Source organism: Haliotis rubra, unplaced genomic scaffold, assembly GCF_003918875.1.
Source record: "Haliotis rubra isolate DU_JTF1 unplaced genomic scaffold, ASM391887v1 Scf417, whole genome shotgun sequence".
NCBI lineage: Eukaryota > Metazoa > Mollusca > Gastropoda > Lepetellida > Haliotidae > Haliotis > Haliotis rubra.
In genome coordinates, this window is record NW_025767099.1 from 535,622 (window position 1) to 558,053 (window position 22,432).

The following is a 22,432-nucleotide window of genomic DNA, read 5'->3' on the forward strand; positions in this document are numbered from 1 at the left end:
ATTACACACGTGCAAACACATTGAGCCAGGTTAATCCGTATTTTCCCTTCAACTTCCATCCATTTAATACCCGCGAAGCTCCGGATTAGAATTGTCCCCAGCAACCCATGCTAGTCGTCAGAGATGGTCAGAATCGTTGACTTGGTTAACACATGTCATCGTATCCCATTTGCGTAGATCGGTGCTCACGCTGTTGGTCACTGGATTGTGTGGTCCAGACTCGAGTATTTACAGACTAGCTGGAATATTTCTGAATTCGGCGTGACACAACAAACATACATCCATTGAATCAGTGATAACGTGTCATATTATGTACACCTCACACATGTCATATTATGGACACCTCACACATGTCATATTATGTACACCTCACACATGTCATATTATGTACACCTCACACATGTCATATTATGCACACCTCACACATGTCATATTATGTACACTTCACACATGCCACTTTTTCGTCACAGGCAAAACAACAAACATCCAAATGTTTCATGGACAGTCCCCGAATCTGTAAAGAGGAAGATGGATATTCGTTCGGATAAATATCACAGGAGGCTGGTCATTACAAGCGTGAAACACGATGCTTCGGGAATCTACCAATGCAGCTGCCACAACTCAAGCACCAAGTCAATAAACATAACCATTCAGGGTAAGTGCTTCAAAAGACATAACCATTCATGGTAAGTGCTTCAATAGGCATAACTATTCATGGTAAGTGCTTCAAAAGACATAACCATTCAGGGTAAGTGCTTCAAAAGACATAACCATTCATGGTAAGTGCTTCAATAGGCATAACTATTCATGGTAAGTGCTTCAAAAGACATAACCATTCAGGGTAAGTGCTTCAAAAGACATAACCATTCATGGTAAGTGCTTCAATAGGCATAACTATTCATGGTAAGTGCTTAAATAGACATAACCATTCATGGTAAGTGCTTCAATAGACATAACCATTCATGGTAAGTGCTTCAATAGACATAACCATTCATGGTAAGTGCTTCAATAGGCATAACCATTCATGGTAAGTGCTTCAATAGACATAACCATTCATGGTAAGTGCTTCAATAGACATAACCATTCATGGTAAGTGCTTCAATAGACATAACCATTCATGGTAAGTGCTTCAATAGACATAACCATTCAGGGTAAGTGCTTCAATAGACATAACCATTCAGGGTAAGTGCTTCAATAGGCATAACCATTCATGGTAAGTGCTTAAATAGACATAACCATTCATGGTAAGTGCTTCAATAGACATAACCATTCATGGTAAGTGCTTCAATAGACATAACCATTCATGGTAAGTGCTTCAATAGACATAACCATTCAGGGTAAGTGCTTCAATAGACATAACCATTCATGGTAAGTGCTTCAATAGACATAGCTGTTCATGGTAAGTGCTTCAATAGACATAACTATTCATGGTAAGTGCTTAAAAAGACATAGCCATTCATGGTAAGTGCTTCAATAGACATAACCATTCATGGTAAGTGCTTTAATAGACATAACCATTCATGGTAAGTGCTTCAATAGACATAACTATTTATGGTAAGTGCTTCAATAGACATAACTATTCACGGTAAGTGCTTCAATAGACATAACTTTTCACGGTAAGTGTTTCAATAGACATAACCATTCATGGTTAGTGTTTCAATAGATATAACTATTCATGGTAAGTGCTTCAATAGACATAATTATTCATGGTAAGTGCTTCAATAAACATAACCATTCAGGGTAAGTGATTCAATAGGCATAACCATTTATGGTAAGTGCTTATGGACATCAGAGGTTTGTAGGAAGGGCGTTTGTTTCTGGCAAATGACTGTGTTCGAATGATGTCATTAAAGGCACACTTTCACGCATTTTCGACAAAGTTTGGCCTATTATGTATACAGGGGCATATGCACTCACTTTAGCTTCCTATTAATGCAATAAAAGACTAAATATTCCTTACGACTTGCCTTTAATCGATAATTGAAACTTCGACACACCTTTTAAACAGAGAACACTTGTTATATATAGAATGTAAACAATTGGTCCGTTCATCGAACATTATCGCATGCGAACTGGAGTCAATCACAACTTGCGCGTATGTATGTTTTTGTCTAGGACTGAGTTCTGTCTCCAAAGGATTTATTGGATTGCAACGTTGCATTAATTCATTCGAACTATTTAAATTAATAAAGTAATGTAAATACATAATTTTTGGGAATGAATTATATGATAGTTTTCCTGAGGGCTGACAGAATTATTGCGAGAAATGCATTATATTATGTGTTTTTAGAGGCGTGTGGTGTGAAATAGTGCCTTCAAGGTAGACGTTGCTCGTTGTGCAGGGTAGAGGCGGAAGGTTCTAATTCATGACTGACCTCTGTTTTGACCTGTAATTTTATTAACACGTGTCTTGTCCGCCCTCTACACTAATGCATAGACACACACATACGCATGCACACAGATACAGGCATATTCATGCACATAAACCAACCACACATCCACACGCTTCCGCACATATACTCGGCTTCATTAATGTAGGGTCAATTTGGATACCCGTGAAGATCGGGGTTAGAATTATCTTCAGTAACCCATGACAGATATGTCATCGTATCCCAATTGTGTAGATCGGTGCTCATACTGTGGATCACTGGATTGTCTGATCCAGGCCTCAGCCATATAGCTTGAATATTGCTGAGTGCGGTGTAAAAACTAAACTCACTCACTCACTCTAATTTGGACACTGTGTATCAATGGGATTCCTAACATGTCAAGAATAAGGAGATTTAAGCTCGAACCAATGTTTCCCCAAAATAGAAAAAGGTCAGGGGGGAAAGAATTTCAAAAGGGGCACACTTATTCGGCAATGGTCATGCAGTGACAGATTTCCAAGTATTATGTTAACTTGTCCATGTATAGTGCCTCAAAGTCCACATTTATTTCACTTAATTTCAACATGAAATGGAAACTAAAAACCACCAAGCGTTAATATCAATTATTGCATTATAAAAGGTCAGGGAGCTATTGAAAAAGGTCAAGGCAGGGCCCTGTGCCCTGCTAAAACGTCCAATAGTCCATTGGCTGACGGGGGGTCCCCATGCGGTCCCGCCACAGGTCTACTTCTTGGGTATGTTCTAATAGCCATGGGTCCCTCCTTCAGGAAAATGCATGTTAGCATAACAAAACTGGTTCCCAAGGTACTTTTTGGATTCAATAATTGCTATTAACTCTTGGTGGTTTTTAGTTTCCATTTCACGTTGAAATGAAGTGAAATAACTGTGCTCTTTAAGGAGGAAAGGGGGGGGGGGGGGCATGTAGACCCCCGTCAGCCAATGGACTACTATGGAAACACTCATAACGATCACCTCACAACATTCAGCTTCCTCAAACTTATAGCAGTATTGTAAATGCCATTAACTTCCACTTCATGGTTCTGCTCTGAAAGGTTAGGTTCTTCATTTGCAGAGTAGTTTTGCCCCGGTGGTAATGATACATGGTACGCCTTTTGTTTTGTGACAGCTAATTACACGTGGGTGACTAAACCAGTCCCTGTTGTTGTGATGGCGGGAGGCAGAGCCAGCTTCAGATGTGACGCCCGATGGAGTGACAACGTGCAACGCAGCCGAACCATCACCTGGTACAGCAACTATGAACGTATATCAAACGGTAAATGTACATCCTCGACTCGTGTAGTGAGTGAGTGAGTGAGTGAGTGAAGGGATACCTGAGATAAGCTGCACACATTGTACCAATGTGGAGAATCGACCCCGGGTCTTCGGCGTGAGGAACGAACGTTTAAACACCAAGTTACACCAAGCTGCTTGGGTGGGGGCGTCATTCCTGACAGTTTCTAGTTCTTTGATGCTGCTCCACACTGAGTAGCGAGTGTATAATTTTTACACGGCTTTTGGCAATATCCCACCGCTTTCTCGTCGGGATATCCATAAATGGGCGTTGTAACCATTGTACACATTGTAACCATGTAGGTAATCGAACCGGGGGTCTTTGGCGTGACGACCGACCGGATAACCACTAGGCTATCCCACCGCCCAACATGCTCACATGAGGCCATATCCACATGGGTCCTGGTTAATTACAATCATTTCTTCTTTGAAGTGGGCACGGGTAGCTCATTGATTTAAAATGCCGCACAACGTAACGTTTCGAAGAGTGGCGTCACCTTGGGTACGCCATAAACCTATGATTGTGTGTTCGAATCCCGTTTTGCCCTGATTATGTTTAAGGTTTGTCACTGCCATTATTGCGGCCATAGGTTTCAAACATTTGTTGTTTTACGCCGCACTTAGCAATAATCCAGCCATATGAGTGAGTGAGTGTGTGAGTTTAGTTTTACGCCGTTGTTAGCAATATTCCAGTAATATCACTTCGTGGGACACCAGAAATGGGTTTCACACATTGTACCCATGTGGGGAATCGAACCCGGGTATTCGGCATGACGAGCTTACCCTCTTGGCTATCCCTCCACTCTCCAGCCATATGGTCATTGGAAGATATTTGATATGATCGTTTCACGTCTTTTAATAACAGAAACCGGACCCATGATTGAATTCCAAAATGTCAACAGGAAACGGGACATTCGTAACATCCAATGTAGAACTGAATCTGCACATCGAAGTCTGTACTTCAACAGCTATTTGCAGGTCATAGGTAAGGCCACATTCAGCTATTAGTGGGTCATGGGTAAGTCCACATTCCGCTATTTTGGGGTCATGGGTAAGTCCACATTCAGCTATTTGTGGGTCACAGGTAAGGCCACATTTAGCTTTTTGTGGGTCATGGGTAAGTCCATATTCCGCGATTTGTGGGTCACAGGTAAGTCCACATTCAGTATTTGTGGGTCACAGGTAAGTCCACATTTAGCTATTTGTGTGTCATAGGAAAGCCAAATTTCAGCTATTTGCAGGTGACAGTAAAGTTAACACTCAGCAATATGTGGTCATAGTGAGTCCACATTTCCAGCCAAGTAAATTGCTATGGAAGTGTAGTCCAAGCGACGCCAAATGTAAGCAATAAATTCAAATCAACATATGTTCAAATGTAACTGTTTTAAAACTGCTTGAACATATTTTTAGCACAGTCAGTTTAATATTTAATGAAAATAATTCCTTGGAACAAAGCGCCCTTCACACAAAATGAGTTCAGTCCTGGCACTGTTGTAACTGAGATCTTTGCGATAAGAGTATTGAAAGTCCATGTTTATTTAGTGTGTGATCTTATCACTTAGGTGCTTAAAATGTGTTAAGGTAGATCAACATACTAGGGACCATGGGGACTTACAGTAGTTTTGCTACCTGCATGGACCCAAGCTGGATTTACACCACCCCTTCAGCCGCTGGTATTTGTAATCGAATTTAGCCATCATTTAACACGACGCGTATACTAGGATTATAAAGTTTGATACAGCGAAATTTACTTTGAGCGTTTTGACACTTGCGTACCCTCACAGGAAGACAACCATTTTACAATACATTGACCCAGGCAAAGACAAAACGAAGTTTGAACTCCTTCAGAGTGAAACCTTTCCTTCGTTTCAGAACCAATGAAACTCAGCGCAGAAAGAACAAACCTCTCGATCAAGGCTGGGAATGCGGACATTACGTTGCACGTGCAACTCCTTACAGACCCATACTTGAAAAGCTCAGAACATATCATGTGGGAACATATTTCTGAAAACGATGACGTTCGTGAGACACTAGATGAGAAAACGTCACTCCTCAGCCGGTACGCAGACGGCAATACTACATGGGAGATGCTACTTGGGACATACATCTTCACTGTCAACAATGCACGTGAAAGAAGGACTATAAGTTTTTATGTTTCACGGAAGCCAAGTGGTAAGTTTTTGTATGTTTCTTTTCATCATTAATTCACCGTGATTTCGAGAAAGAATGTATTTTCACAACAAACTATGCTTGTCGAAAAAAACGTATGTATACATCGTTTGGGGAGATTCGAAAATATAAATATAATGCCAGATCGAAAGTGCGAGACACAATATCTAACAGAATTAAATGTTCTTTGCATATAGGAATGAAAATTAAAACTTGAGTGGACGTTGTTTTGTTAGAAACTGAAACAGACACAATCTGACGTCTCTTCCCTTTCCAAAGAAATATTGATACAAAGTACACAGAAGATCTTCCTTACGTTTAAATATTTTTTATCATCAGAAATATAACCATAAATCCTTTTTCAAATGATGATGAATGGAATTTCATGTCAAGATAGTTTGACACGAACACAGAATAGTGCCTCTGCAGCATAAATGGTCATGTTGAACTAAAACTGGTCGATAGTTCAATTACTTGTTTATTTTATTCTCTTTATTTTGATTGTGTATTCTAAATTTCGGTATTTTTTTCGCCCTTTAAAAGCTCCATATTTCGAACATTTTTTTGTAGCTTTGATTATGATCGAAGTAAAGAAAGAGAAAGACCAGAAGGAAAGAGAACAAATAGAAATTTCGGGTAAAATAACGAGAAAATGATCGATTGTACGAATGTCATGGTGAAAATTCTAATATTATAATGGGTTGAAAATAACCAGAAATCATGCTTCAAAAATAATTCATGATGGCAGGATTAGGCTTTCGTATATTCAATTCTATAAATTACTACATTCAATTCAATTGAAACTGTTGTGCAGAATACGACGTAGGACCTCCTTCTGGGGCGAACCTTTACCTGGCCGAGATCCTTGGACTGGTAACAGTTGTGACTGTACTCATTATACTCTGTATCCTTTACAAGGAAAGGAAGTGGCTGAAGAAGGTAATCAGCTTATGGTTATGTGGATGGGTGGTTGAGTGAGTGGATGAGTGGGTGCATAGGTGCATGGGTTTTTGAGTGAGTGAGTGAGAGAGCAGGGGGATATGTATCATACTCTTCGTTGCTGGCGATTATAACGAAATTTTAGCCATCATTCTAACATTCTAATAATATATTCTGCTATAAAGATTGTCAAAGGCACGTAGAGAAGGAAGAGAACTGACGTCCAGCAACATTAATTGTACAATCATTCAATAGATTTTCCAGTTGTCTTGGGTCTCGCTATACATATGGCCTGCTCTCGGTAGACTGTTTCCAATCCAGTGTCCGGTTTGGTCAGGTACATCAGTGCTTGTACACGGACAGCGCATATATGTATACATATAAGAACAACAAAAGTAATAACACGACAAAGCTGAAGACTTAACAAGGAATTCAACAGTTAATTGGTCCTGATAGCCGATAGGCATTTACAAACGTAATACCTCTTGTATAGGAACGTGAAGGACACTATAGGGATACCCCTTGATGAAATCTTGGAGTGAGTGAGTGAGTTTAGTTTTACGCCGCACTCAGCAATATTCCAGCCATACGGCGGCGGTCTGTAAATAATCCAGTTATCAACATCGTGAGCATCATGTGTCAACCAAGTCAGCGAGTCTGACCACCCGATCCGTTAGTCACCTCTTACGACAACCATTGGTTACTGGAGATCAATTATCTTAATGGATCTTAATGGGTCTGAAAATATCTGTACAAGGATGTATTGTACTTTAATGAAGGCAGCCGTGATGTTTATACATATAATTGTAGCTAAATAGACTGCTGGAATTAGTGGAGGTAAGATACCAGTGGAAATGACATTTTAATCAAATTACATCAGCATTTTTGGACGATAGTAACACTGACCATTCCTAGTTTACTGCCTCAAAACTGTATCTTCACGGAAAAATTGAGTTTGATTGGCCGATCACGAATATTGGTGGTTCAGTGAGTGAGCTTAGTTTAGGCCGCTTTTAGCATTATTAAAGCAATATCACGGCGGGAGATACGAGAAGTGGGCTTCACACATTATACCCATATGAGGAATCGACAGATATGGAGACGTTCAGTGTAAAGTGATTTATATACCTGTGAACAATTTGTCTTCGGCAACCCATGCTTGTCGCAAGAGGTGACTAACGGATCGGGTGGTCACGCTCGCTGACTTGGTCGACACATGATGGTCACGATGTTGATAACTGAATTATTTACAGACGCCGCCATATAGCTGGAATATTGCTGAGTGAGGCCTTAAAAACAAACAAACATGGTTTAGGTAGTGGGTGCAGTATGTATCTACCGTTCATTTCTCTTTCAGAAATGGCAGAAGCGTAAGTTGGAACAGTCCATCAAGTTTCGTCTTGAACTAGCAAAGTACAATCACGTAAGTGTGTGTTGTTATAGATGTGATTGAAGCTTTGACAAAGATACGCGAGACTCTTTAGTTTTCTTTATTATTCCCCGCCAGGAAGTGGGCGGGGTATATTGGCTTGAGCTCCATCCGTCCGTCCTTCCTTCCGTCCGTACGTCCGTCAGAGATGATGGGGACAGACTTTCTCAAAAACCGTTATAGATAGGAAACCAAATTTGGTATGTGCTTTCAGTACATGAATGCCTTGGTGGAGTTTGAAAACGGAAACCGTATTACAATTTGCCACAGAGTTTTGGCCCTTGTCGTGCGTTTCTTGACTTAGTGCAGTTATCCCCGATGGTGACAGATTTTTTCAGAAACCTTTGTAGATAGGGAAACCAAATGTGGTATGTCTATTTAAAACATGAATGCATCGATGGAGTTCGAAAACAGAAACCGTGTTACAATTTGTTACAGAGTTATTGCCCTTGGCATGCGTTTCTTGACAGATTTTCTCAGAAACCGTTATAAATAGCGAAACCAAATCTGGTATATGTTTTCAGGACATGAATGTCGTGGGGGGAGTTAAACAACAGGAACTCTGGTTTCGGCAGATGTTTCTTGTGGATGTAGAAACGTGTTTGCCACTGTTATTGTAATTTCTCCTATGTCACAACATTCTTGACCCTCCGTTACAAATGCCAAAGTACTTCGGGCCTGCAGAGAAAAATGTAGCATTTGCCGAATGACTAACATGCCACATTGATGACAATGTTCATATGACCTTCGTCACGGCAGGCTTCCCGCTATGTGAAGTTCCCCGCCCACAGTGACGAGTTTCCGATTGATCGACTTCACTTCCTGGACACACTCGGCGCAGGGAACTTTGGGAAGGTGATGAAGGCGGAAGCACTGGATGTTTCCGGAACCGGAAAGTGGGACCTGGTAGCGGTAAAAATGTGCAAAGGTTAGTTGAGAATACAACTTTTCTGTTATGTCCGTTCTATTCCCCAAAATACCCTAAGCGCATGACCGGTGAGGGCATTGCTATTTATACCCATCTGATTCTGAAACTGAGATATTTATATTAATCCTAAATGACATCCAGTAAATAGAAGCGATAACATCATTTTTCTACATTCGCAAGAAATTTCTGCTGAAAACTGTATATATCATTTCTGTATATATCATTAGGACATGTATGTATTGCTATGAGCAGTATTATAGCTGTATGGTGGTGTTTGTAAACAAATCGAGTCTGGACCAGACAATCCAGTGATTGTGTCCACGTGTTTATGAATCACAATGAAATACTGATGATACCCGGTAAACTCAACCCTATCCGTAATATAAGAGTATGACAAGTTGAAAGAGACAAACTACACAATCTAAGTTGATCGAGTATTAAATCACATGAAGTTCTACAACTTATGACGTTTTTATTCTGACGAATAAAGTGTAAATGTTAAACATTAATAATTTTTATTTATTTGATACACAGACATAGCTACTGATGCCGAGAAGGAGAACCTGTACCACGAGACCGTCATCATGAGGAAGGTGCCTCCACATATCAACGTCGTCACCTACCTGAGCTATGTAACATCATCTGGTAAGTCAACGTTTCCCTCCTTCTACTACCCCGCCCCCTCTCTGTGTCTATTCCCCTCCTCTCATGCTCACTCTCGTCGTGTCTCTCTTTATCACCCTCTCTCTTCACACGCGTACATTCTCTTTTTTCGCCCACAACTCACACACGCACACGTCACCATCTCTACCCTCTCTCTTTCTCATTCTTACTCCCTCTTCCTTCCATCTAGGGTCCATGCAGGTACCAAAAGTACTGTAAGTCCCCATGGTCCCAGTATGGTGATCTACTCCCTTTTAATTCACTCCCTCTCTCTTCCCTACACCCTATCTCCCCTCCCTCTTTCCTCCTCTATCACCCTCTGTTTCCAACTCCCTCATCTCTAATTGTCCACCTTAACCCCTCAGGCTCCCTCTCACATGCTGTCTCCCGCTCTCTATCTATCTCTAACTTTTTGTCTTTTCAGAGCCCTCTCTACTGATCATGGAATACGTTCCTGGAGGAAACCTGTTGCAGTTTCTTAGAAACAGACGTCCCCAGAAGGTGAAGGACGATGAAGAGGTGACGGGCGAAGGAACCGGTGGAGAGCGAGAAGAAACTGGAGAGGCCAAAGAAGAACGGAAGTCTGAAGGAAATGATGGCATGGAACAGATGAATATATTGTCATCACGTGACTTGTCCTCATTCGCTCTACAGATTGCAAAAGGAATGGCGCACATTGCCTCTCAAAATGTATGAATGATTTTCTTTATTGTATTTGAAAATGTTTACACTTCAAAATCAATTAACACTTTACTCAGTCTTTTTGCCTAGAGTCGAAACAATACTATATCAGGTATGAAAGTCACATATTTTTATCGCTTAACGGTAAGTACCAACCTCATAAACGTTTGTCAATAGCATTAATGCCATCTATTTATGCCGAGGGAATGGGCACCGTTTATAATATAAATTGCTTGTTAGGCATCTTTAGAAATTGGATAATAACAAAGTAGCAACTGTATGGATTAAAACTTCTTTATTTATATATATGGCGAAATGTCGGTACAGATTATTTTACCGTTATCAAAATAACTATTACTTGGTACTCATATATGCGCTCATAAAAGCACTATTTTCATATATGTAGACATATATACATCCATTTACATTATCAAGGATAAAATATTTACCTCATTTTTCAATACTTTCAAAATGCTTCATATTACCCTCGCATAATTAGAGGAGTAACGTACTGAAATTCCGTATTCACATAACATAATCTTGTCAACTAAATTTCCCAAATTAACCTTATATAATGTACCTAATGTTACATCCCGTATTTACCTATTTTGTCAATGTTTCATGTCACCTTTATATATCTTAATACATATCTTACAACCTATTATTATAATATATTAATATATTCACATGATAATATGATTTCGATTAAATATCCAAAATTAATTTTATTTGACCAATGATATGTTCCATATTGGCATAGTACATTTGGGCCACTTGCCATCATCAAACTCATGGACAATAAAGAGAAATGGATAAATTCAAGTTAGACTAACGCTTAGTGTCTGAATATATATAATTTTGATAGTAACAAACCCATTTAAATTGAAAAGGAGCGGCAGGGAGACCAGAACCTGAGGAGATCTAGACTTGCTTCATTTAAGGCTTTAGCATTGCAGAGAATCTAGGCAGCCGGGAAAATAATATGGTTCAGGGACTGTGAGACAGACTAAATTCAAGTCCGTTCCCCTTCGACCTTCCATCATTGTTTTGCTTATTGCCATGTTGACATATTTCACAGATAATTCACAGAGACCTTGCTGCCAGGAATGTTCTCCTTGGACTAGGGAATGTCTGCAAGATCTCCGACTTTGGTCTGTCACGTGACATGGAGGGGAGTGACGAATACGAAGTGTCGACAATGATAAGTATTTCAGACTTTCAGGCGGAACATTGTGGGAAACACAATGCATGACCTAGGATATGTGATATTACATGACCTAGGATATGTGAAATAAATGAGAGATGAAAATTACACTGTTCACCAAATGGTTCTTCAAACCAGGACTCACATGGGCATAATGTGTGAAGCCCATTTCTGGTGTTCCCCGCCGTGATGTTGCTGGAATATTGCTAAAAGCGGCGTAAAACCAAACTCAGTCAGTCAGTCAGTCAGTCAAACCAGGACTGAGCAAAGAAAATAATCTCATAACCATTTTCAATATTATCTAAGCACACATAAAATCATTCCACAAACTATTAATCATCAATCTTATTTGTTCATAATGTCTTTGTAGTATTCCCCAATACAATATTACTTCTCTAGTTTGTTTAAGGATTCGTTCCTATTTGCTTGTTCAAGGAGCTGCCCCTTTTTGTGTCATGCCCCCACCCCAACCCCCGGTTTTGTTTGTTGACCCGACCTTTCTCTATTTGTTCACTGTCTCCATAACATATTACAGCACACGTGTGTACAAGGACCTTTCTCTATTTGTTGAATTCCCGCATAGCTTGTGGCACTACAGGTGTGTTCAAGGACCCGTCCACATTTGTTTAATATCCGCATAACGTATTATATCACTGTTTTGTTCAAGGACCTGTCCATATTTGTTTAATGCTCCCACTAACATATTACATCACTGTTCAAGGACCCGTCCCTATTTGTTTAATGTCCGCATAACGTATTATATCACTGTTTTGTTCAAGGACCTGTCCATATTTGTTTAATGCTCCCCCTAACGTATTACATCACTGTTCAAGGACCCGTCCCTATTTGTTTAATGTCCGCATAATGAATTACATGACTGTTTTGTTCAAGGACCCGTACCAACTTGTTTAATGTTCCCACTACCTTTTTACATCACTGTTTTGTTCAAGGACCCGTCCTTATATGATTAATGTCCCCATAACGTATTACATCACTGTTTTGTTCAAGGACCCGTCCCCATTCAATGAATGTCTCCATGGCTTATTTAATCACTTGTTTGTTCAGGGCCCTCTCCCAATTAGGTGGATGCCCCCCGAGTCTCTGACAGACCGGCTGTACACTCTCAAGTCTGACGTGTGGTCCTATGGGGTCCTCCTCTGGGAGGTTGTCACCCTCGGTATGTGATCACACTACCTTTATACAGATAATAATGAAATCCTAGACAGATCATTGTCGTGTTGTAGCCCGTATAGAGACCAGTAAGAAGAGTCAAAGTTAACCAAAGCGTAACAATATAGCAATACAACAACGTCATAGTTCGGTCATTATTCGCATTTCGTCTTTTGAATAATATATTTTATTCTTCAAAAGGCCGACAATGTAAAAACTCAACGATGAACCTTCTTCGTTTCGATAGATCATGAATGGGAAAGAGCTATGAATGAGCTGGAAAAAAGATTGTTTGGACCTCGGTAATGTGAAGTTTCCCAGACTTTCCTGGTGGGCTAATGGTCAATTTTCAATTCTTTAAGGTTTTGCATTTGACGATACAAGTCGTGATCACACTTGTTCGTCTAATCACAAACTGGTTTATATGCCTTGATGGAAATGAAGTAATGTCCCTTGGATTGAAAGCCTCCAATGTCTATTTTGAACCAGGAGTCAGTCTGTAAGGGTACAATAAGTCAAGTGCAAGAGTGATATTGCTACAAGCTGCGTAAACTATACTAAAGCCTTTGATGTCTATTCTGAACCAGGAGCCAGCCCTTACTCTGGTCAGTCAGCCCGGCAGGTGATGATGTCGGTCAAAGATGGGAAGAGGCTGGAAAAGCCAGACTACTGCTCGGATCACGTGTAAGTTCAATACGAAGTAAATGTTTGTGTAGCAGGGCGTGGAGTCATCCCACAGATGACATCTTTATTTTTTTCAGCTTGCTAACGGTTTAAACTCTTTAGTCATGTGGACAAGGCGTCCGGCTAAGGATCAAAAGGTCCGTGGTTCCCCTTTATGGGGATTCGGAATTATATGGCCTCCACATTTGCATTACTAGAGATCCAGGGATGATTCAATGACAGATCAAACAGAAGAAGAAACAAGTGAAAACGTTTGCGGACACAAATCTCTTCCGTTCATTACCCATGCTTGGTCTGGTTAAGTTCATGCTTAGTTGCCACATATCCGCATTGTGTTTGATCTAACTACACGAGGAATCCGATCTTAAAAGACAACGTTCTCTTCTGGATATCGTAATTTTGTATTTCTGTGTTTTGAAGAACACGTGAGGATCCGGCTTGATTTGGTTTTCATCAACCCAAACTTGTCATAAGAGGTGATCTTTAAGGACGAAACGCTGTTCTCGGTATATCTTAGCCTAACATTTAGTCCCTGAAATGGACATATTTTACAGACAAAAAAGGTTCATAAATGATAATCATAAAATATAATGAAAAAAGTTAGCCAAGAGACTTTGTTCATTTTCAGAAACTGTGGTTATCTAGACATATTCCAGTTTTTCACAGGCTTTTTTGGATACATTTGTTTGAGGGTCTGTATGACAAATTAGGTATATCTGTGTAAGGGGTTTGAAGGACCTGTGCATATCCGGGTTAAAACTGGTCTTCAGCAACCTATGCTTGTTGCAAGGGGCGACTAACAGGATCGGGTGGTCAGACTCGACCTACCAATTGGGCAGGTCGAAGTTCATGATGTCAATTACTGGATTGTCTTGACTCCATTCTTTACAGACCACATCAAATAGCTAAATTTGCTGAGTGCGTCGTTAAACAAACACTCGTATCGAAGAGGAAGCTTGGGTGCTCAGTTGTTGTAGACACGTTCTACTGGAATGAGACTCACCTGAGTTGGCATGATATTCACTTGATTTTCTGTATTATCTATTATTATCATTATTTTCAAAGTCTCAAAGGAGAGGTAATTGTGTCAACAAACGAGGTGAAACAGCACGCCAGGAAGAAGCCGGGGGTCTTTTGCGAGTGAGTGAGTGAGTGAGTGAATTTAGTTTTACTACGCACCCAGCAATATTCCAGATTTATGGCGATGATCTGTAAATAATCGAGCCTCTACCAGACAATCTAGTAATCAATAGCATGAGCATCGATCTACACAATTATTACACAACGGGTAGATTTCCGCCCTTCTGATTGGCCCACTTGCTAACATGACAGCTTTGACGCTAAAATATGTCAACCTGTTGAGAGGTTCATATAACAATCCAAGCTCCTCCTCCTCCTCCTGTGGCTAAAAATAGACTTGGGATATTCCGGCTGTGAAATCCGCACTGCGTGCGTCACGCTTGATAGGCCTCGCTTCGTCCCTGTGTATGTGTTGGTTTAGAGTTCATGACTGTGTCACAGGAAGAAATAAATCGTCTATTGGAGGAAAAAGATGCATGCAACACCAGAAGGGCAACTGCAGGTGCCACTAAGACCTAAAATTGCTTTTATTCTCTAATACTGCCTCTGAAAGCTGTAAGCTTATTCCGGGGCGGTGGGGTAGCCTAATGGTTAAAGCGTTGGCTCGTCACGCCGAAGACCCGGGTTCGAATACCCACATGGGCACAATGTGTGAAGCCCATTTCTGGTGTACCCCGCCGTGATATTGATTGAATATTGTTGAAAGCAGCGTAAAACCAAACTCAGTCAGTCAGTCAGTGTAAGCTTATTCCAGATTATATTTAGTCTCTCCTATGTCACAGAAGAACAGGTATTCAGTACTTTTGTCATATAATACAACAGTTATTGACTTCAGTTCGGTTGATCCAATGATTAATCCACCTTGGACATGCGATATTCACCAAAGCTTTGCCATGGTGAATATCACATGTCCAAGGTCGATAAATCACATGTCCAAGGTCGATAAATCACATGTCCAAGGTCGATAAATCACATGTCCAAGGTCGGTAAATCATTGGATCAACCTCACTAGAAGTCAATAATTGTATACATTTGTATTGGCATACGATGACATGTGCCAACCATGTATCACATCTGTTAACCAACATGTTAGTCGCATGAGTTGCTAAAGATCAAGGTCTCGGTGCTATATATGCTATTGTGTTATTTCCCTCCCTACAGGTACAAGTTGATGACGCAGTGCTGGCGGACTCACCCGGGAGACAGGCCTACCTTCTCCAAACTGGCCGAGACTATCGAACAACACCTGGAGGAGGAGGCCGAGTATGTACAACTCAGCAACTTTGACGTCAACATTTACGACGTCATCGACATGGGAGGCATGGACGTCATGGAGGAGAAAGTCTAAGACGGTGGCGACAGAGGTCATGCCTAATGACAGTCAGTTTGAAGTTGACGAAAAATATGTCAGTTTAAACGAAATGACACAATTAGGTATAATTGTTTGTTAGATGAGGACATGTGTCAATGTGTTCAATGTGACACATCCAGTTGCCAGTTTGTTAATAATACTAAACATTTAGTTTATTCAAATATACAAAACTATTATCTTAGATAGATGATGCAATATTTGTGATTCTATACAAACTCACACATTTCATACAAAATGACACAACTGGTTGCAATAGAATAAACATTAGTGTATTCGTAACAGTACAACTAGATGCAGTTACAGTCAAATCCCGTTGTGTCGAACTCGTAAGGACCAAAGGATAAGTTCGACTTATCCGAGTGTTCGACACATCCGTCACCGATGAATTGCAATGTAACACAAAATCAAATAGACATAAAAGAATCAAACTAACGCGGACTGCAATAAAAACAACAGACATACTCCAGAAAAAAATGCATAATTTGTGTCACCAAAATAAAAGAAAGCTCTTTATGAAACTGTCATCATTTTTTTGTGCGTTTTCCTAGTTTGTTACATTGGCGCATTGGCACCTAAAGGAACAGCGCGAAAAGCACAGTGGCACTGTAGTTCCAGACATCAAGGTAAAAATAATAATAAATATAGTAAAATCGGCAGAAACCGAGAGATGAGTTCGATTCAACCGAGAATTAGTCTCAACCGAGTTCGAAACATTGGGGTTCGACTGTACTTGAAGAAAGTTATGACACAACTGGTTGTCAGTTACATGATGGACGTTATGACGGTTTATATCCACTGACACAACTGGTTGCCAGTTATATGATGGGCGTTATGACTGTTTATACCCACAGACACAACTGGTTGCCAGTTATATGATGGACGTTATGACTGTTTATACCCACTGACGAAACTAGTTGTCAGTTACATGATGGACGTTATGACTGTTTGTACCCACTGACACAACTGGTTGCCAGTTGGACTGTACCCATGACTGTTTGGTTACCATGATGGACGTTATGACTGTTTTACCCACTGACACAACTGGTTGCCACTTTTATGATGGACGTTATGGTTGACACAACTAGTTGTCAGTTACATGATGGACGTTATGACTGTTTTACCCACTGACACCACTGGAGTTATATGATGGACGTTATGACTGTTTTGCCACTGTTATATGATGGACGTTTATGACTGACGTTTTACCCACTAACTGAAACATCTGGTTGTCAGTTATATGATGGACGTTATGACTGTTTTACCCACTGACACAACTGGTTGCCAGTTATATGATGGACGTTATGATGGACGTCTATGAAACTGTGGTTTTACCCACTGGACGTTATGACAACTACCCACTGCTGGTTGTCGGTTATGATGGACGTTATGACTGTTTTTACCCCCTAACACAACTGGTTGTCAGTTACATGATGGACGTTATGACTGTTTTTATCCACTGACGAAACTAGTGGTCAGTTATATGATGGACGTTATGACTGTTTTTACCCATTGACAACCAGTTGCTTTTTTTATATTATTTTATATACTGAGTCAAAAAAGAAACTTCACATTATTTCTTCAGGGCACTATAAAAGAACAAGAGATGGTAAGATGGTTAAGTCACAAGAATAAAAATGCCAAATTTTCAGTTCAATATCGTGGATGGCCGCCCCGCGCATTCACCACAGCCAAACACCGTCTCTTCATCGACTGCCTGATGCTTGAGAACACGTGGTTGGGGATTCTGCGCCATTGCTCTTGCAAGGCAGCGCCAAGTTCCTGCAAATTCTGAGGTTGGTTCCTAAGACCACGAAGCCTTCTCCCAAGTGCATCCCAAACGTGCTCTATTGGAGTAAGGTCAGGGGACTTCGATGGCCAGTCCATGACGTTGATTCCAGCGTTTTGAAGGAAATTTCGTGTCAACATCGCTGTATGCGGCCGAGTATTATCATGCTGGAACTGTAGACCTGGGCCATGAGCCGCCATGAAAGGAACGAGTTCAGGGATGAGCACCTGGTGGCGGTAACTAGCAGCTGTGAGGTTTCCACGGATGACCAGAAGTCGGGAACGGTTGTTCCCACACAAAGCACCCACACCATGCAACTTCCGCCCCCGAATCTGTCGACTTCCTGTACACAACATTGGGCATACCGTTCGCGACGTCGTCTCCAGACTCTATGACTGCTGTTCGCGAATCTGAGGGTAAACCTGGATTCATCGCTAAAGACGACTCGATTCCAGTCTCTCTGGGTCCATCGGAGGTGACGTTGGGCCCACAGCAGACGTTGACGTTGATGAAACGGCGTCAATATTGGCCCACGATATGGACGTCGAGAATTGAGATTGGCAGCCCGCAACCGATTTCGAATGGTCTGTGAGGACAGTCAACCTCTAAACATCTCAGCCCTGGTTCGTGTAGCCGGCAGAAATCTGTCACGTAGGTGACGTAGGACGATTTCTGCTCGTGACGTCACACGTGGACGACCCGACCTTGGGCGATCAGAAGTGGTGCCAGTTTGTTGTAGACAACCTCGCAAGTCATACACAGTACGACGGCTGCATCCCATTGCTCTTGCGACGTCAATAACTGATCTTCCCGCTTGCAACATGCCAATGGCACGTTCACGTTGCACATTTGACAATCGTGGCATTTCAAGTACCGTTAGAACTGTGGTTTGAAAGTGTTTTTTTCAATTCTTGAGGCCAATGCAAACACGTGCATATGAAGAAAACTTCGATGCGAAGATCACGTGATCGACTGCACGTGCAAAACCTGATTTGGCACTAACGTCATTTGCACGACGAATGACTGGGTTTGAGTGGGTTTTGCTAACGTTTTTCTAGAGTCGAAAGATAGGGATCCCATTTCGGATACATAGATGTATCAACAGAGAAAAACTATTCATCATTTTTCATATTACATTTTGTGAAGTTTCTATTTTGACTCAGTGGTTGCAATGAAATATATATATAGCATCTTATTTCTATCATCACAACAAGTTTCTAGTTACTTGATGAAAATAATGATTGGTTGGATTCAGCAATATTCCAGTTCATTCACTCTGGCATGACAAAACAGCAAGGCTTTTATAGAGACATAGCAGTAGAGTTCACTACTAGACTACGGTCTACGCTAGGGGGATTCCATAAGTAAATAAAAAAGACCCGAGTTCAGTTCCCCGATGGGCACAATGTGTGAAGCCCATTTTGGTGTCCCCGTCGTGATATTGCTGAAATATTGCTAAAAGCGGCTTATAACTAAACTCACTCACTTACATATTAAAACACACCCCGGCGAATGTTGCAGTGGTAACGTTGGCTTTGGAATTCCGCCAAAAGTATACCTATTTCTTGTCAAGAGGAGTATGTTTTGAAAAGAATGTGTTGTATTAGACTATAATTAGTTGTCAAATGGTTTAAAATGAACTCAGCGTTCGCGGTGTTAGCATTCCGTCACCGTTCATTGTATTAGGTAGAAGGAAAATAACAATTGCCCATAGTGAATAAGCATTGTCAAATGCAGCACATAACTAAAGTTGTTTTCTAAATGTTGAGGTGTTGGACGTTGTTTTTTCTTATTTTCCGTTCTTTTTCAAGCGTCATAAGACATTTTTTGTAGATACTCAATCAATATCACGACTGAAATTGTGACAGTACCCGTTTTCTTTGCTTTTGTGTTACAAATCCATAACACACTGAAAAATAACAATCACCGTTTCTAGTTTTGAAATAGTACACAACAGCCTTGCGCATTAATCCATCACTGTTCTGCGATCTATGCAGTCTGTCTGTGTATCGGGATGTATTTTTAATGAATAAGCGTCTGTGTGAAATCGGTTTTTGTACGTTCTCACCAACAGATCAGAAGATGAAGTCAGTTCACATAAGACAGAAAATGTTTCTTGTTGATGAGTGAGTGAGTGAGTTAATATTTAACGTCACATTGGGAATATCTCAGCCATATTTGTGACGAAAACAATTTATGCAAAAGTGATAAAAACATTTTGAAAAGTAGAACCTGTCGACAATGGATGTACATAATTACATTAAATCAATATCCTATCAACATTTGTAATACGAGTTGCACTCTGCACAAGGCTCATGACAAGAGATCCAGCTAGGGCCCATGCAGGAAGCAAATGTACTGTAAGTCCCCATGGTCCCTAGAATGGGGATCTACCTTCAGTTGTTAGCGATCTATAGCCCATTTTTATATTGTGTTGTCCCCTATAGTTAAAATGTTTTAGATTCAATTACTAGTTTTACATATATATCTGTGATACTCTAGTTGCTTTACTGTCCTTTGTTGGCAGGTTTTATAATCTTTATATATATTCTATTTCAATGTCAAGTGTTCTCGTCACGATATGGCTGAAATATTGCCGATGTGACGTTAAATAATAACTCACTCACTCACTCACTCACTCACTCACTCATGACAAGAGAGTTTTTGTTGTATTTGTTGTCTCACTCGCAGTGTTCCTGCTCTGTGATAATTTGCAGACTGACACCAAATAGCTGGAATATTGATGGGCGCAGCGTAATAAATACACTTTCAGTTGAAGAATTACAGTTTGGGAAAGACAAGGACTGTGATTCAGTAAACCGAACGTCAGAGATGCATTGGGCTAATTTCAATGGCGAGACAATTTCGACCACTTGTGTCAGTTATCATCAGATTGGTCGCATCGAAACAAACTGAGAGTTAGTATCCAAGATCGGTTTCGTTCTGGATGGCCGATGGTTACATTTTTACAACAGGGCGTTTTATCCGCGTGACACATCAAGGTCACTGGCAGCATCAACCAGCACCAACAGCAGGTACCATTAACATTTGATAGTCTATGTCATCCAATGTCAGGCGACGTCAGTGACGGTAATCATATGTCGTCGAACTTCCATTTCACGTTACTGCCAACGTCACCACCAACAATGTCATCATTGAACCCAACATCATCTGCGTTTGGTCAACGTGTGACTGCTTTTGTGGGCAGAAACGATATTCGTTGGTGATTGGTTGGTTTGTTGTTTAACACCGAACTCATCGGTATTCCAGCAATATCGCGACGGTCTGTAAATAATCGAGTCTGGACCAGACAATCCTGGGATTTAATAGCATGAGCATCGGTCTACACAATTGGGATACGATGACATGTGTCAACCAAGTCAACAAGAAAAGAATGGGTTACCGAAGATTCATTCTAACCCGAATCTTCACGGGTGTAATTTGCTGAAGACCAGGTTTAACCCGGACCCTCACGGGTCGATGTTCTTTGCAATGATACCAGACTCAACTTCTAATTTTGCTGGTTTGGCTTGACAACAGGACACTTTATCAGCCATACCAAAGGGTTTCTGGCATTCACAACGCTGTCGAGTTTAGATCACAAAACCGCAGGTCGTGAGATAGGATAGGTATATAAAAATATACAATTTAAATTTACATTTTCAACTTTATAGTAAGCTCACATCTTTCAGTTATTGGTGATTAAAGGTGTTCGTGAAAGGATGGACATTTTCTGCCACAACACACATAACACACATCGCAAACATATTCAAGGCAAGTCAAGAAGAAACTATTGAGTGAGTAGCTGGTGCCTAACGTCTACAGTGATTTCTTCCAGTATCATTTGGAAAGAAGTTGCCATACCTTGACTCTCATATATCTTAACAGTATTTCTAATTACTATATTTACTACAGGTAACAACAGAATAAAAACAAATGCTTTTATCAATATATCGGACGTTTGAAATATAAGGGCATCCAAACCAGTTGTGAATATTTGTTTGTCTTTGTGTATATTTACCCGTGAAGGTCCGAGTTAGAATATTGATCTTCAGTAACCCATGCTTGTCGTAAGAGGCGACTAACGGGATCGGGTTGTCAGGCTAGCTGACTTGGTTGGCACATAGCATCAGTTCCCAATTACCAAGATCGATGCTCATGCTGTTGATCACTGGATTGTCTGGTCCAGACTCTATTATTTCCAGACCGCCGCCATATAGCTGGAATGTGCTGAGTGTGGTGTAAAACTAAACTCACTCCTTCACTTGTGTATATTGTGTGAGCAGTTTTACGTTTAGAAATGAGTCTGCCTCATGCTGAAAAAAACAATCTTAGAAATCAGGTCATCATAAACAAAAAATAGGCTATAGAATACATCTACAATTGTACTATGTTTTGTTGTAAACCAAAAGTCACTGTGTTCTTTAATCTGAATTGTTGAAAAACATGATGGCATGGTATTTGATTCCCTGAAATTTCAAGACCATTCGCTGCGCATTAATGCTTACAACTATTGCACACAACAAGCAGTGACGACGTCATTCAAAACATACTGAGAGTCAAAGTCGGAATGACGTCAAAATGAGCAGTTCCAGATGCTACCATGGGAACCAGCCGAAACGGCCGGCTGATGACACTTCATTGCTG

General features: G+C 40.7%; 2 protein-coding genes across 2 annotated transcripts; both read left to right on the forward strand.

Annotated features, from left to right (window-relative positions):
• Positions 1-10,246: 10,246 nt before the first annotated feature.
• On the forward strand, positions 10,247-11,741 carry LOC124288391 (myoblast growth factor receptor egl-15-like). Its single transcript, XM_046724908.1, has 2 exons — positions 10,247-10,498; positions 11,568-11,741. Exons 1-2 carry the CDS (start codon positions 10,250-10,252, stop codon positions 11,739-11,741), a joined length of 423 nt encoding a protein of 140 aa, XP_046580864.1. The 5' UTR covers positions 10,247-10,249.
• Positions 11,742-12,779: 1,038 nt separating this feature from the next.
• On the forward strand, positions 12,780-16,587 carry LOC124288415 (tyrosine kinase receptor Cad96Ca-like). Its single transcript, XM_046724935.1, has 3 exons — positions 12,780-12,870; positions 13,451-13,547; positions 15,789-16,587. The coding sequence occupies exons 1-3, from the start codon at positions 12,780-12,782 to the stop codon at positions 15,973-15,975; spliced, it is 375 nt and encodes a 124-aa protein (XP_046580891.1). The 3' UTR covers positions 15,976-16,587.
• Positions 16,588-22,432: the final 5,845 nt, after the last annotated feature.